This window comes from Schistocerca americana, chromosome 6, assembly GCF_021461395.2.
Source record: "Schistocerca americana isolate TAMUIC-IGC-003095 chromosome 6, iqSchAmer2.1, whole genome shotgun sequence".
Lineage (NCBI taxonomy): Eukaryota > Metazoa > Arthropoda > Insecta > Orthoptera > Acrididae > Schistocerca > Schistocerca americana.
The window spans coordinates 165,758,430-165,776,774 of NC_060124.1; the positions used below are offsets into that span (position 1 = coordinate 165,758,430).

General features: G+C 38.2%; 1 protein-coding gene across 2 annotated transcripts in view; it reads right to left on the minus strand.

Annotated features, from left to right (window-relative positions):
• The window catches only part of LOC124619366 (N-acetyltransferase eco-like), a 63,569-nt gene that overhangs the window by 20,030 nt on the left and 25,194 nt on the right, over nucleotides 1-18,345 (minus strand). For both annotated transcript variants that reach the window (XM_047145690.1, XM_047145689.1), the window contains exons 2-5: nucleotides 15,292-16,446; nucleotides 3,198-3,767; nucleotides 2,795-3,002; nucleotides 2,516-2,689 (exon numbers count right to left, since the gene is read on the minus strand). In XM_047145690.1, coding sequence (XP_047001646.1) covers nucleotides 2,516-2,689; nucleotides 2,795-3,002; nucleotides 3,198-3,767; nucleotides 15,292-16,412 — 2,073 coding nt within the window. In that variant the 5' untranslated portion in view covers nucleotides 16,413-16,446. The remainder of the gene's footprint in view (nucleotides 1-2,515; nucleotides 2,690-2,794; nucleotides 3,003-3,197; nucleotides 3,768-15,291; nucleotides 16,447-18,345) is intronic.

Sequence of the window (18,345 nt, forward strand, 5' to 3'; positions counted from 1 at the left end):
ACTCAATTCCTCACTTAATAAAACACTGTTTCACAATTCTGTTGCAACTGCAATGCACTGGCATCTTTGCAAGGTGCTTGTGTGAACTCCGCTGTGTTATGGAAAGAAGCAAATTTTAAGCCAGCAATAGGAAAAATGTAGGTTTTAGCCGAAATTCATCTCCTGATGACATTTCACTGAAGGAAAAAAGGTAAAAAGTCTGAGACAGTTAAATCACTCCTTTTGTTGCAGTTGCAGCGGGATCATATGATCCAGTGAGTTTTTAATAATGAACAGTTGGTACTGAGACTTACCAAAGAGCCTTCTTTCTACACCTAAGTGATCTGTGAAAAATGACACTTCTAAGTTCATCATCATTTGTTTCTATCCCCGTTCAAAGCAAATTCCCGAACTTTTTCACCTCGAACATATCTTCACATTTTAAAGATGTAATCTATTTTCATCTTGATGAGCAGTTGCAAGTGCCCCATAAAAGGAATTAACCATGTTTTTAAAGAACAGAACTGTTCTTTTTTTTTTAGACAAAATATTTTATAGCTCTGAAGCTGTGACCACTGAGGTCTTGCAGAATCATCTGGACTACTCATCAAGGGGAAAATAAATTATAAGTATCTACGAGATATTTGAAAGGAATAAGTTAAGTAGTTCCCTTGTAAGATCGAAACAATGGTGAGCTATTTGATGTCAATTTTTGTGATTTCTCAGATCACTGAGTTGTGAAAAGAAAATTCTTTGGTAAAGTTCAATACCAGCTGTTCATTATTGAAAAAACAATGGGTTACAGGATTTCACCGCAACTGCAACAAAACAAGCAATTTAATTGCTCCAAAATTCTTACCAGTTTTCTTCTTCACAGAAGCATCAACAATGGCAAATAGTGGCTAACACTACATTTTCTTGCTGCAATTTTAAAATTTGCTCATTTTGCCAAAACAGAGCCGAGTTTACACAAACATGTTAGTGCAGTTGTACATGCGATAGAATCATGAAATCATAATCTATTAAGTGAGGAACTGAGAACCCATCAAGTTAATAGCTTATGAAAAGGCATATCCTTGATGTAAATACATAATTTCTTTACTTATGTTGGAAAACCACATTAATGCTCATTTCACCAGCTACAATGACCCTCAAAAAATTACGAGGGCTATTCGGAAAGTAAGTTGCAATTGGCAGCGAAATGGAAACACTGCAAAAATAAAAAATGTTTTATTTGCAATAGTTAGCTACACCTTACAGCTGCTTTTCTACATAGCCACTGCTCTGACTTAGCCATTTGTCATAGTGTTGTACCAACTTTATAATACCCTCGCCATAGTAGGGAGCCATCCTGAAACCCTGGCAAGAGCAGGCAGAACAAACAACGGAACACCATTGGAGTAATGGAGGCTTTTCGACCCTGGAAGAAATCCGTCCGAATCCAGTGCCAAGGAACTAAGTGGGAGAGGACAAGGAGAGGAGACTGAGGCGGAGTTCAACTGGCAAACCCACCAGAGAGCGAGCAGCGCGGTGGTTCGAGGTGAGGGTGGGGGTGGCATCCAAAAGGCACGAAAAGAACAGGAGTAGTGAACAGGGGAAGAGCAGACAGTTATGGCACAGGAACTGGGGCCACCCAAATGAAAGGAGAAGGATCCCAGCATCAACCAGAAGATTACCGACAGGGCTACTGCAAAAAGCACCAGTGGCTAAATGGATACCACGATGATGAAGCAGGTCTAAGAGGAGCAGCTCATACATAAACTCAGCAACCATAATCCAGACAAGACAAAACTAATGCCCAATACTTTCACATATTATTCCATCCAGGAATTTCCAATGCTGTTTGCTAAATTTTATGCATAGCAATCTATAATTACAAACTAATTGAATTTCACAGTGTGTTACATAAACGGAATCTATCACAATAACTATGACGATTCACAAAATTATAGGCACTTAACAACGAATCTGACATTTAAAATGCTATAACATGTTAAATAATCTTTTTTTCACCACGTAGTTTGTTAAAATCGTGTAAGAAGGATGCAGGAAACGCACGACATTTTACTTGCAGTGGCACTGCTGCACATTCTTGAGCATTCTGTGTGTGCGCACCCATAGGCACACAAAACTGCAATGGGCAGCAAAACAAGATGGCATACAGACTACTGGGCTCCTTTGTGTTTCCATACTACGCATGTGAGATGGTACGCATAACATTAATAGAAGAATATCACCCAAGGTGGGTGGGACGAAGAATTGAGTCCATATTTGGCTCACAGTTTTAAGCAGTCCTGAATGATTTAACACTGCACAAACTTACTCATGAGTCACAGTGTGATTCCTGTGCCAGGGCATTTTTTTTAAAGAAACAACTAACTGAATACTCATTGTTATCAAAATATTTTCACCTTTTGAAACAACTTGCGAATGAACTGTGATAGATTACATGTTCAGACATACGCTGTCATGTAATTTTTGAGAAAAATTATTACAGTTTCAGTATCATTCATAATTTAATAAAGCCAATGTTTACCTTGCTGTTTTCCAAATACTTGTGTGTACAGCTGACATCAAGGTAGCCAGTCTCACGATTAGCAACTTCCATAACAGCTTTCACTTTCTTTAACCACATTTTGTTGTCATCAGGGTACACAACAATTACTCTTCCTGTGCCATAAACGCATATTACCCTTTCATCTCTCCAGCCCTGTTACGGGAAAACATACAACAAGTACATGAAGAATTGAATAGCAACCTCTTGCAATCAAAATCCATCATTCACAATTATGAGTCAGGAATATTAAAAACTCACACAAAACTTAAGAGCAGATGCATTATTGTGATAGTTCTCATGGGCCATCTCATCTTCCCAGTCTCCAAGTTGGTAAACAATACCACATTCTTTGCATTGAGTTGCTCCAAATTTCTTCTGCCCGGCATCAATTTGGTACTGATCATTTCCAACCATCTGCCATTTTCTTTTCCTACTGGCATGATCCTTTTTCAAAGCTGGTGTCATACTGAAAAACAAGTGGGATCAACACTAAGTGTGGAATTGCACCACAAAGTCACAAGTATTAAGGTAGTTTCTACAATACAGAAATTGTGTCCCCTAGAGTTGAATTAAGACACTTACTACACTGCAGTATCGTAAATGGAGAATTAAGAGACGGAATTAAACTTAACTGGAGTAACTAATGACACAGAGCACATACCTGCTATACTTCTGTGTGTGGTCCTGATAGAAAATTGGATACAATTTAACTTCTTTATCCACATTCTGAGTTGCAACAGAAGCACTAGTGCAATTGGCCTGCATTCCAACCTCCCCCTCATTACCACACACCTGTAGGCCTGTAATACTGCTGGGTGTTGTGCATGCAAAAGTACTGGAGGTAGTATCCAATTCTAAGTTTTCTATAACTTGTGGACTCAAAATGGCACCAGCATTTAAATTTTCTTGTTGCCTAGCAGATGGCTGTTGTTTTAAGGCACAAGAAGCAATATGGTTTTCAGTTACATCCAAACAGTCATCAGCAACAGTAATATTTTGAATATCTGTGCCACATGCCTCTTTGGGGCCATCTGTGTCAAGGCAGTCAAGGATAGCATTAACAGTATCACTGACTTTGTCTTGAAGCATATCTTGTGGTGTATCATCAACATCCATAGGCTCAAAAATGATATTCGGTCTTTTTTGTGCTGAAGGGTTGCCTTTCAAAACTGTGCTTTGTTTTTTTATTTCCTTCTTAGGAAGAAGAAATTTTCCATGCCTCACTTCCACCCTGGAAAAAGAAAATACAGACTGAACTCTAAACTTGCCACTACATGATGTGACAAAACAGAAATATCACAATACAGTGGAGTAAAGAAAACGAAATGAAACAAAAATATTAAGACTATCACCTATACATAGAGCAAACTTTACAGGTATAGCACAGGCCACCTAAGCAAGAACTAACAGCAGTAAAAGTCTGTTGTTGATTACTTCAAAATACTTTAACAGAAGACAAATTAGGGAGGAAACAAAAGACTGATGCAAATAGTCATAAAAGGTTGGAGACCCATAGTGGAGTCACTGTAAGAAGATAACGACAGTTGCAGTGGGCTGTACACAGCAGCTTCGTGCATCTACTACAGTCAACCACGTTACGCCATTTTCTAAATGTATCTACAGCAACACCTCAATGTTGTTGGAGCTCTGTATATGTCTACTGTTTTCACCTGCAGCCATCTGCACTTCGTAGCTGAAAGTTGGCAACCAGGCTGCCAACTGTCAGGCATCAACTTATCCCTACTTAACTGTAGTCCAGAACACAGTTTTAGATGGCAGGGCTGGTTAAGCAATTTTGAAATTCAGTATCTTGTTGACTATAAAGAAACTGCATTTGTGGTCATTGTCACTGAAGTTAAAAACTTCTGGATTGTTAGGCCATGCCATATTTCTTTAAATAATTGATATCTTTATTCCTCTGCTGGTGTCTGCTGTAGACTGAGCTCAGTTTATAATGGGCACCAGAAGACCCCAGCAGGAGTCAAAATATCAATTATTTCAATAAATATGACATGGCCTAACAATAAAGACGATTTTAACTTCAATACAGCAATTGACCGTCCACAATGAATTCTATGTTGAGCTAGGATGTCAAATCCACTGTTATGCACTATGATGTTTGCACTGGTGACAACCAAAATGTTTAATATTTCTGGTGCAAGTTGGCAGAGCAGGTTTTCAGCACCTGTAGTACATACATCAAACCTGTTTCTCTGAAAAGTTTCAATGCAAATACTGAAAAAAATGAAATGATATGATCATATGGCTGCAGAGTTGCAAGTCTTCATTTGATGCCTCATTGGGCAACTTGCATGTCGATGATAACACAACACCCAGTCCCAAATGAAGAAAACGTCCAACCCAACTGGGAATTGAACCCGGGCCCACTGAATGGCAGTCAGATGCACTGACCACTCAGCTAAATGGGCAGGCAATGCAAATACTGATCAATTCTCTATCACTAAACCCCTCGGCAAAAGTTCTCATCTGACACAGACGGTACTTCACTCTTGCCTGATTTTGATAAAGAGCCAAAGGGTTCAATATCTCAATATCAATTAATTCCCAGTATTAATCACATTACACAGTAATGTATTTTCTGATGTGTGTGCTATCATTTGTTGGAATTCTCTTTTTCATAGCCTGAACTAAATAAGACACTACACGTATCGCCCTGTGTACTGTTCGTGTTGTAAAGCATTAGCACACAACCAGGTTATACAATATAGTGACAATGGAACACAAGTGATTTTGTTAAGAAAAAATACGACGGATCTTGCATAGTGATTAACTTTTTTCATTTATAGTAAATCGATGCGTACAAAGAATGTAGTAAATCACCCAATGTTTCGAATTTTACAGCTGTTCTTTAAAGACTATTACAAATTTAAGAAAAAATGATTTGATAAAGTATTCAACAAAAGAATTTACCTTCTCCAGTCGATAACAGTATTATGTAGTAAGCAAATGCACTGAACTATATGACCAGCTATGACTAACGAGTTTTCTATTTCCTTCCTCAGTGGTCTCCTTACCGTACAGGCATGAATGTTTATGGTTGCATATTGTAGCTGTTACCAGCAACTGGTTATAGCATAATACTGCTCATAATTTTAGAACATACTTCCAGAATAACAAAGATTCTGGATAGGTATCGCCTTCCATCTACTCATCCTGGAAAACTGCTTTTCATACACACTTCACTGGCAATTTCTTTCAACTGCGAAACACTTGGAATTGGTAAATGAACTGCAGCATGCAATTCCTAAATAGTCACAAAAACTTTTCTCATAACCAATGATACTGTCTATACTCCTACTGGGAATGATTCTGCTACTGCATGGTAGGACCTTCCAGTATAGACAGATCTGTGAAAAATATTGTTAGATTTATTACTCTAATGCGGCATAATCAAAAGCCATTTTAGTCTTGTCAGTACAACGACTTTCGCTTACAAGGAGATCTCACTGCAATTGGACTTTTGCACTTTTTTTTATATTTACTCTCCCAAATCAGTTCAGTGAAACTCTTAAAAGTCTGTAGAACAAGAAACTTCGAATTTTTCTGAATGTCTAATTCACAAAAACTAGGACGAGTTTTCTGACAGGCCGCGTCGCTCTGTTGTAGAAATCTGGCCTGCCATGTGGGTGTCCCAGGTTCAATTTGTAGCTCATGGAAATTTTTAAAGATGATGAATTCTAAGAGTATTTCTGTGAAGTGTGAAATACATAGGTGCCAAACACTGAATAGTATTTTTTTAGTTTCTTATGTTAAACAATCTATCAACAATGCTTTATAAAAGGTTGGTAATAATTAATTAATATTTACAATGAAAACTTGGGTTTGTGCACATGATACGTAATTAGCAATAAGACAAAATGCATTTTTCATAAAAAATTGTGTGTTAACCAGCATATATTCGATGAATTATATCTCATGATTCATCGAAATGCTCAAATACACAACTGTGTTCAAAAATTTGAAATGGCCAGGAATCGAACCTAAGAATGTCCAAAAGAACAAACACATAATAGTAGTATCTAAGTCTTTACAGCATTAACAATATCTGCAGTGTTAACACACACTAGGTCCTCCCTCTAGGGAGAACCACGCAAGATAATGCGAGCGATGAGGAGAGTGGCCACGGAAGCTCTGTGTCAGTAGTGAGTGACAAGTTGGGAATATGGGTCTGACAAAAAGTGTGCTCAAATAGCCGGAAGTGGTTAAGATAACAAATTCCATAAATGGGAAACCCAGGTGTGAGTCCTGGTCCATCACAAATTTTCATTTGTCATAATTGAGTATTTCTATGCCCTCATGCAGGTGATAATGGTATTTCTCTTGCATCATTTCTTATACCCTTTTGTTAGTATAATTAGTTAAAATTATAAAACTGAAATGAGAACTCTTCAGACACAATCAGACAGAAGAACTTAAAAATTTGGCAAGGAGAGCTCAGGGGAGCTATCGAAAAATCCTCAAAACATAATTCCACTTGGTATTGGTTTCATCATAGCAAATCTTGAAAGGACTATTATTAGCACGAACTCTGTCAAGCTCTTTGTAAGCAGAGAGAGGGTCAATCTAAAATGAGTAATTATTTGCAAATCTGTTGCACTACACTCTCCCTGAACTACAAAAGCAAAAACAGCAAAAAAGGACTTTTTAGCACATTAGTCACGTTAGGTGTAGGAAAACGTATACACATTTCTACACTTTGAGTCATTCTAGTTAGAGATAAAAAGGCAGATGCCCATACTTTTACTATAGTCAAGCCACAGCTATGGCTCACCTTACATTAGTTTATTTAGGTAATATTAGGAAAAGGATAAAATTGCTGCACACCGTAAAGGCGGTATGTTGAGAAGCAGATAGGCAGAACGAAAAGATCTGGCCAAAACCTTCTTCAGAAAAAACACCCACACCCACAAAGGCACATCTCATCCACACGTGTCTCTGAAGTAGGGCAGGGAAGGGAAACGAACAGCAGAATATGTGTGGGGGGACATTTCAACCTGAATTTGCATGGTTTTATTTATGGAATGTCTGCCACTTGTGGGTTGAAATACAACATGTATTTTCCACTTAATAGTAGTATAACAATTACTTGGGTGCCTTTTGTTGTGTAAATCCTGAGACAATTTAAGACCACAGCAGACGACTGAAGTTCAAACAATCTTCGCCAAAGGAAAAAATTTATATATATTTGGAGTTTTCTGTTTGCAGATGATTAACATGTGAGTGTGTGACACTGGGCCTACAATGATCAATATAATTAAGTTTTATTACACAGTAGTATCTGAGGCTGTAGTGAAACCCGTCAGCATTTATGTCATTAAGTAACTCGCTTTAACTTCTAGAAGAAGACTGATATCGGTATCACTACCAACTCAAGAAGTGTCTTTTACTTTTAACCATATTTCACTTGCAATAATGTATGGTCTAAAATGCACTGAACAGTAAGCTACTGGCAGCTTTTCTTTTTCATTAAAAGATCTGAAAAATCAAGTCATATGGTCGAGACATGAGGCCTATTCTCAATGACCAAAACCAGTAATGAAAATAAGTAGTTCATTACTAAGTTACACCACCACATCGAGAGGGGGAGACAGTTTTTTTAAAAAACAAGTTCAATCATCAACACTGGTTGGTAAACATTAAGGAATTTAGGGGGTTGGGTTGGGTTGATTTGGGAAGGAGACCAAACTGCAAGGTCATCAGTCTCATAGGATTAGGGAAGGATGGGGAAGGAAGTCTGCTGTGCCCTTTCAAAGGAACCATCCAGGCATTTGCCTGAAGCAATTGAGGGAAATCACAGAAAACCTAAATCAGGATGGCCGGACGCAGGATTGAACCATTGTCCTCCCGAATGCAAGTCCAGTGTGCTAACCACTGCGCCACCTCACTCAAGGAATTAGGGAACCAACATGAAAACCAGCTATATTTTTTCCTATAGAAAGTAAAATATTTACAGGAAGCTCCCGACTAACTGGGTTAGTGCATATCCGAGATTATACGGATAATACAAAATACAAGTTTCTAATGGAAACTGCTGTTTACTGTATTTATAAAGCAAGCTACATGTAACATTTAAAGCCTACTGCATTACTCGCTAGAAACTGACAACTCATTTACAGAAGCACATTGTTTTGTTTTACTATATGTTTTCGTCCACCTTTCTTGGTAACTGTTCCAATTCTCTTACAAGTCAAACCATCAGAATATTTAGACAAATTTTGTTTTGTATTTTGAAATTTCAACATTTCAGTGCCTTGCTGTTCACGACAACAGGATATTTGATCATCTCGTCTTCACTCTCTCTATCACAAACACTTTGCTCATAGGGATCACTATTTAACAACACAGAGATTTTTTGTTTATACATCTTCACAACCAGAAATTTGTTTTGACAAGGTCACAAGAGTAGCAGTATCACATTCGAACCTCGAAAGTCACTTTCCATGAAAGTGTCGCATTTCTCTTCCATGAGCTAGCTATTGTCGTCATCACATTGCAGAATCCTTATGAATACTGTGGACTGCATTGAATACGTTCAGGGATTTTATGAAACTGGGAACGGCTGAACCTTCTTGCACACGCTAATTTGGTGAGATTTAACCATACATGTTTCACAGCCACAATTAAAACTTGATCCACTGGCTGCATGAATGACTTAACACAAGTTGTAAAGTGTCTCACAAAAATCATTTTGCCACCCAAAACAAGCATGTCTTCTGAAAAACAAAGTATGCTGTCTAATAAAAGAACAGTTCTTTCAGGTAAACCTTTCCCTTGCAAAAACATGCACATAGCAGGAACAAATATAGAACAGAACCAGTTTCTGAAGTTAGTGGTGGCCATTCAGACTCCTTAGTGATGCACATAACATATTTCAAATGTATTCTGTTGGTAACATGTGTGACACTAACAAGGCAAGCCTAGAAACTGTGCCCACACTTGGAACCTATCTGATGTGATGTACTGTGCTCCTTATACACATTGCGACACAGTAGAGAAATTCTGTGTCAACTCCAAGACTGCAGTCAATAGAAGATTTCATCAAATTTGTGCAGCGTGCTGCAGCTTCATTCCCATGAGTGCTAGAGGAATGAATTCACCATGAAACCTGTAGATCTCTTACACAAGCTCCAATGCTTAAATTTAATGTTTCCCACACAGAATGTTTCACATCACAGCTATAGACTTAATTTTTATTTTTCGATGCTAATACTCTTTTTAGTACAGTGTTCTAAATTTATTATACAGGGTGATTATAATCAAAGCTGAACTTTCAAAATGCTGTAGAAATAACACCACTGCTCAGAATAACATCAAATTGCAATGGAATATGATCGGAGAAGGGGGAAAACATACAGCAGAAGAAAAAAAAGTAGTGTGAAAATTGATCAACAGGTGGTGCTGTTTGTGTCAAGAGTATGTAATGAAAACAACTGTCATGTGCATGACCCACTGAAGTTGATAAAAGCACACCTTGTATGCTGTTTTTCCTCCCTTCGCATCTGCGATGTTCGCCATGACTGTGCTTGTAAAGCTGTATTACAAGAATGAGGACTGTCAACACATCGCTCTGCAGAAGTTCCAGACACTGAAGGGTTTGAAAAAAGGCGTTGGTCCAATAACTGCAGTGGGTCTCAAGAAAATGATTCGGAAATTCAAAAAGACAGGTTCTTCTAATGTGCAACCTGGTAGGGTGAGGAAATTAACTGTTTCAACGTCACTGAAAGCAGTGGCCACAGCAATGTAGGATGAGACGAGTGGTGGTGTGCAAACATGTAGTGCACCGAGAACTGCCCGAACATCAGACATTTCTGTGAGCACGGTGCTTAAAATCCTACGAAACATCCTTCTCTGCTACCCGTTCGAAATTAACCATGTTCACGAGTTGCTTCCTGTTAACTTGCCAGCAAGGGAGACTTTCACTTCAGAATTTCTCGCTCACGTTGAAGTGGACAATGATTGGGCGTGGAAGATTTTGTGAACAGACGAAGCCCACTTCCATCTGACAGGGTATGTCAATACACAGAACTGTCTAATATGGGCAATGGAAAATCCACACGCAAATCAACTAGTACCACTTCATCCTGGAAAGGTCACTGTCTGGTGCGGGTTTACGGCATTGTTTATCATAGGGCCATATTTTTTCGAAGAGACAGGTGCTTCCCGTCCTGTTACCTGTACTGTCACCGGTAAGCGCTATGAGTGTCTTTTGTGCAACCATGTAATTCCAGCTCTCCAACAGTGTGGATGGGATCATTTTTATGGAGGATTGCACACCTCCGCACATTGCAAATTCAGTTAGGCAGCTGCTGGAGCCATTTCCGAAATGCTAGAATTATCAGCCATGATTTCCCAACCGCCTTCCTTCCGGATCACCTGATCTTAATTCGTGTGAGTTCTGACAGTGCGGCTAGCTGAAAGATGATGTGTTCAGTGTTCCGACAGCAAAGTTAGCTGCACTGAAGGCACGCACTGCGCAACACATTCTAAACATGACCCCAGAAACATTTTCATCAGTTGTGCAAAATAGTGGACAGTATATCGAACATTTTACGCCAGTCATGTGGAAATTAATAATCCGATTTGACTTTGACTGACGATTTTTATGTGGTTTTTGGCCTCAGGACAATTAAAAACCGATGTGATTGATGCTATTTATGCGGTTTTTGGCCCCAGGACAATTAAAATTAGTGATGCTTTTTATGTGGTTTTTGGCCTGAGGACAACTAAAAACCCATTTTCCCATCCATTGTGAAATGACCTTGCCGTGATGGATGGGCTTACGTAACTAACAGTATCACACCTGTACACCCGTGCACACTGAGTGGTACAATTCGTTTAACGTCAAATGTACACCTTCGGCATTGTTGTACAATTCATTTGTCATTTGTAGTTGACCGCAATTAAATTAGGATGCTTACAGTGCCATCTATTGCTACATTTTGTGACTATTTATTTTTCTTCTGCCATACGTTTTCCCCCTTCTCTGACAATATTCCGTTGCAATTTGATGTCATTCTGACACGTGGTGTTATTTCTACAGTGGTTTGAAAGTTTAACTTTAATTATAATCATGTTTTACATTAACTGTGTGTAATACTTCACATACTATCTCTTTTCTTAAACAAGTTTTTGGTTTGTGATAAGTAGTTAATAGCAGGAGATGAAAATTTGTACTGTTCTAATAAATATTATTAATCTAAGCTGTAATAAGATTGAAAACTGTGTACGAATGTATAGTATCTGTAACAACAGTCAAGTACTTTCAGTCTGGAAAGTCACTGCTAATGTGTTGGGTGCTAGGAAGAGTGTCGGCCACAACAGAATATGCAGTATATGTTTGTGATGAAGGGACTGTGGTAGCACTTGTTGGACTCGTGTACCTTAGCGTGGACAGAATGCTGCAGTGGACACACTAAACTGCTTCTTTGTCAACCGGCAGAGGTCCAGGTAGCTGGTAACATGTTATGGTTTGAGGTATACTCATAATCCAGATTGATTGACTGTAACTTCAATACTGCCAAGTTACGGTAATATGTTACCTCTGCATTGATACAGGACAGAGACTAGCTTTGGACTGTAAACTTGCCACTCATTTCCTTTACACAAAATTCTAAATAATACATCCATTAGTAACATGAAAAAGTAAAACACATTTAATTACACTGATTTATCCATTGCACAAATATTTTCTCTATCCTGATAAGTCACTTTAAATTTAACACCTACCAGAGTAGTACACCATATTTAACTATCATATAAAATGTAGCTAAATCCACCAGAAAAATGAATAAAATTGCAAAAATATTTTGTGCTGCATTGTACCGTGCAGCTATCTGGATAGGAAATGAAACATAACACTGCACTACCACTGCTGACCACCAACTGTTATAAATAAATTGAAATGTTTTGTACCTGCCGTGTTCATGTATGTGGATCCACAAGTGTTGCTTGAATGTACACTGTTCTTATTTAAACTATGTTCTACATCCTTGCCCCGAAAGTTTTCCTTGAGTTACCTCAGATATTTGGGTATTATTCAGGTAGTAGATAAAATTCCAATGTTCGAGATCAGTTCAAAGAATTCCGGAACTTAGTCCACAACTTTTTTTATGCTTACCTTTTACTTATTATGCATGGTGTCCTTCGAAATACTCTCTTCCACAACTGATACACCGCTACCAAAGCCATTTCCACTTCCGGCAGCAGTCTTGGTATGCCTCTTGCTGGATCGCACGAAGTGCATCCATTAATTTTCTTTCATCTCATTTATCGTTGTAAATATTCATTCTTCCAATGGGGTTTTAAAGTTTGGAAATAAAAAAAAATAATAAAAAAGACCACAGGGGCCAGGTCTGGAGAGTATGGAGGATAAAGCAGCATAGCAATTTCGATTTTTGTGCAATAGCCATGCACCAACAGCAATGAACGTGCAGGTGCTTTATCATGATGCAAGAGCCATGAATTGTCTTGCTACATGCTGTGTCACAATTTAAAGACGTGATGCAACTAAAATGCTACATTCTTTTGCAATCTCCGACAGTCAGACTTTAATTGGCATGTGCAATTTTGTTGACGTTCCTGATATGAGCATTGTCGGTAGACGTCGAAGGGCATCCTGAATGAAGGTCTTTGTTACCTTCCTTCTGGCCATTTTTAAACCATGTGAAGCAATCTTAACACGGAGTACGGTGTAAGAACTCATCACCATAGGCTTCCTGCATCATTTGATGTGTGTCTGTAAAGGTTTTCTCGAGTTTCATGCAAAATTTAATACAGATGCATTGCTCCTCTAACTCTGTCCTCTTGCAATTCGTGAACTCTGCGGCACAATGTACTACTCAATACAGCACTAAACAATACCTAAGTCATACAACAAAGGAACTTCCAGCAGTTACACATTAAACACATGCATCTGTAGGGCTGCCAATCACATTTCGCTCCAACACACCACTGTCGCGAAATTACAAATATTTTGGAATTTTCTGAACAGACCTCGTATACTGAATGTGTTTGGTAATATAGTCTATGCTTATTTGATTAATCATACTCACAACCAGTCTTATAGCCAATCATTGGAACCTGTCAGCCTTTTAAGTAGTACATCAAACTATAAGCTGTGTCACTACGCTGCAGAGATATTTTTATTTCGACATCAACTTGTGCCAATGGTTCCCTCTACTATGAATGCAGTATAGTTTCACATAGTAATTTATGATCCTGTTTTAAGTTAGACAGACAATATGTGTTCCATAGTTAGCAACCAATTTTTATAATTGAAACTTGGGTTGCACCTAATACGAAAACAGTCAATCAATCACAAATCAGAAGTAGACCTACTTTGCAGAATGAATTGAGAAGCAGCCATAGAAACAACAGTCCATCCATCAACAACCCCCAAGTAGCTGATAAATGTAATAGAACCTAGGTGCAATAGCTGTACCAGATTATGCACAGTAACTTGTTTGCACTTCCTCACATCCTCAATGACAAAACCATGACCTTAATTCTCAAATACATGACATTCCACCCCTGCATGCAACTGTAGGCTCAAGTGTTTGCCTATTTCGTAATAAATATAGCTTTACAAAGTCTACAGTTAAGTCACAAACAGCTGATTTCCAAGTGACAATTTGAATATACAAGATGATAACAGTCATTATTTACAACTGTCACACAGATGAATACATCCATCCTTTAAAAATATTGTTATTGCATTCACCAACAAAGAAGAATATATTTCAATGAGTAAAATTTCAATGGTCATTGAGCAATTTTTTAAATTGCCTTATTTGACTGAACAAGACAATTTGAAGTATAAAACACAAACTTACAAACTATCTGTATAGCCTCCACAAAGCTTTCCTATATGATGGTGTCGGCACGAAGTTCAACCGTTTATATTCAAATTTTGTTCGAAAATGATACAGGCTGTGTCAGAAACTTGTTAAAGAAAATTCACAAAACAATGTATAAGAGAGGATCAGAAAGTAACACACAATTTTTTTCTCCCCTGGTATTGCAGTGAATGTTGCAACTTCACGACGATGTAGTTTGAAGTTTGCACCACAGATGATATTTTGTTTTCGTGTGCAGCTCTAGCGAGAGAAGCCTGAACTATGAAATAGACATGCCGTGCACGTTACTGTCATCAATTTGTGAAGAGTAGCAAAGTGTAGTTTTATGCCTGTGGACCAAAGGGAACAAACAGAGTGAAATCCACAGGAAAATAGGTGGCATGTATGGGTATGGCTACCCAGACCATAGCAATTACTCCAGATAGTGTGCATTCTTCTAAGAGGGCCGTGTGAACCTTTATGATTCACCACATTGCAGGCAGAGTCCCATGAAGAAATTCTTGGCCAGCTAATGCTTTGCAACAGATGAAGAAGTGAAATCAGCAGTCCACCGATGGCTGTACTCACAACAAAATGGACTTCTACGAGCAGGGCATATTTAAACTGGTCCCATGATGGGAGAAATGTGTTGAGAACATTGGTGAGTATGTAGAAAACTAGGTAAGAGGCGTATTTGTGGTTTTTGTTTTGTTACCAATTAAAACATTTTGGTAATGAAATTATTGTGTGTTGCTTTTTGACCTTCCCTCATACTTCTAGGATGGTGAATTGAGACATACAAGCAAGCTGGTGAAATTTCTGTTCACGTCTGTTCTCTTAATTTGAGAAAATAGAATAATACTCGGTAAAATAAACAATCTAAATTTTATCAGTACTTACTTCACATTGTTCTCCATTGTCACTGTTGCCTTCTTGCTGATATGCAATGTTCGATTGGTCTTAAAAAATTTCTTTGTAGGATCTGGAGGAGGAGTTGGAATTTTTTTAGGAGATGGTATCTTTTTTGTGGGAGTAATTTGTGAACTCTGTGAAGCTGTGCTGGGGGCTCCCCTTAGTAGCTGTTGTGAACCCTGCTTCACCAACGGAGTATCAGAGAGAGCTTTAATTCTGTCACTTGGCATAATTTTTGGTATCTTCGGGAATGGTTTTATTGTCACACTTTTTTTCTTTGGTTTAGGTTTTTTAATACCATGTCTTACACCTACATTTATTTCTCCAAGCCTCATTCTCTTTGATAGTTTTGCTTTCTTTGCTTTTGGCTTATTCGAACTTGTGCTGCAGTGTCTTTTTGTAGTTTCTATACTTGACGAGCGACTTCTTTTAACGCCTCCAAAGAAAGTAAACTTATTACTTGCGATATTATTTTCAGTAATTGTGGATTCTTTGTTATTGATTTCTGCTCTGGTTGATTTATAGAATGATGTGGGTTGAATGAAAAGATCAGAATTTCTAGTTTTACTTGTTGAGACCTCATTTTCTTTATTGTCACTGCTCAGGTACTTCACTGATTTTATTTGTTTAACAGGTACTTCCACTTCACCACTATTGCTACTACCATTTATGTCAGACTTGTTTTTGTCAAGGATCATTGGTTGCACTGCAGAGACATCCGCTCTCTCACAATCTAAAACTTTTACTTTTGGTGAACATTTCTTATCTGATTTTGACGAATGTCTTAGGGAGAGTGAATTGAGAAATGAGTCAAACCTGGACATTCGGGAGGGCATATTGTCATCCAGAAATTTACTTGGTGAAGAAAGCAGAGAGCCACTAATTTTCGGAGGTGTATCCAGTATCCAACGTGGAGAGTGGGGAGGAGAGCTATATCGATCAGGAGACGAGTAAGCTGACACATCTGACCTCTTGCTGGGAGTGAATGCAGAGGGACTATTTCCAGGATTTTTTGGGGTTTCCAGTTGCCTTCTACTAGAGGGTGTTTGTGAATTGAAAATAATCCGCCGCCGCAGTGACCTGGGCGGTGTGATTTCAACAGCATCCATTCTTCAAGTGTAGTACTTCAAAAAGTCACAAAACCTGAAAAAGGAAACAGAAAAGAAAAAGCATAACAAAACACAGAAAGTTACTCAAAGAATACACACAAATTTAAATCCTAAGTGTAATGAGTGTAACTTTGAACAATAACAATCTTAGGCATTAATGCTAACTGACAATTTTTATTCATCTTACATATTAAAGAAATAATAGCCAACAAAAATACCTCATACCTATATTGTATTGACTAGTTATTAACAATACCAGAGAAGGAAAGTTGCAACTCCCCATATAGCCGAGATGCTCAGTCATGATAGGCATGACAAAAAGATTCACACAATTATAGCTTTCAGCCATTAAAGCCTTTGTCAGCAGTACACACACACACACACACACACACACACACACGCGCAGCTAGCACACACATCTGCAGTCTCAGAGAGAGTGTGGTTTCAGCTCTCTGAGACTGCAGACGTGCGTGTTAGTTGCGTTTGCATTAGTGTGTGTGCGCGCGTGTGTCTACTGCTGACAAAGGCTTTAATGGCTGAAAGCCATAATCGTGTGAATCTTTTTGTTGTGCCTATCGCGACTCAGCATCTCTGCTATATGGTGAGTAGCAACATTCCTTCTCTGGTATTGATACACTCCATCCTGGATTTTCCATTGTTTAACTAGTTATTAAGTCAGCAAAGAAAAAGTACACAATATTAAATAATTTCATTTTCAATTTAGTCATGACTTTCAATGTTACCCCTCCCTTAGCCTACAAAGACATCACATGCTGCACCACCAAACTTTGTCACACAGGATTACGAATTCACAAAACAACAGCAATTTTAATCAAAGTGACACAAAATTATCTTTCCATAGTGTCAAATTATCCACTAGCCATTTATTTTAAGTCGTTTCATGCAAGATATTTGGATCAGATGCATAATCACTCAGTAAGGCTATAGGTGCAAATCCACAGTGTACTATACTACCAAAGACAATGAAAGCACATTTAAAAACTTGAAAAGTTGCTCAATTCATATAAAATAAATTGTGGTGGCTATAGCCTACATTTAGGTACTCTACAACACTTCTTTAACCAAAAAACTGACACTTCTATATTCACACATACAACAAAGCAATGAATAAAACAAATATTACAAAAGCTCAGGCAACAGAAGTAAACACAGAAACCCATTAATACCTGCTGAATACTACTGGAAAGTATGGACCTTTCTGACATAAAATTTCTAACCCCTATTAGCACCGCACCTATCTAACTTGGTGCCAAAGTGAATCCATTTTCTGAATAAAATTTTAGAACAAATCTGATGAATAGGGTTTTTTCATATAACTCATCAGTATGATTATTAGTCATTTATTCTCTTTATCAACGAGTCAGGAGAAGAATATTGTGAGTAATACAGGCAAACAGAGCTGTGACAATGTCACAAGATATTACTTACATACGACAGTGATAGATTACTAATAAAATAAGACATAGGACACAGACACTTTAAGAGAGGGCAGCAGGAGGAATAGTGCAGATCAAGGTTCCCACATATCTACAGCCCCCCCCCTTTCCTCTGTACAGACAACACAAGAGGATATCAAAAGAGGAAAAGTCATTCAAGTATAGTGTGTTTGATAAAGATAAATAACACATGAATAGATTTCAAATATAAAGAGGTAAGATTTGGAATTTAAGCCACGGGATGGGTGGAAATTCTCTTAAATCATTCTGGGATATGACTTTAGGTAAGTCGTGTCTCCCCCCCCCCCCCCTTCACCGCCTTGTACATTGCCTACTAAAAATGAGTAATTTGGGAAGTTAAAATGCTGTCTCCCTGCACTATAGCATCAGCTATGACATCAATAATTTCTCTACTGTGTAGATCAGATGACTCTCAACATGGCTCAAGATTGGTTGGTTTAAAAGGGGGGTGGGGG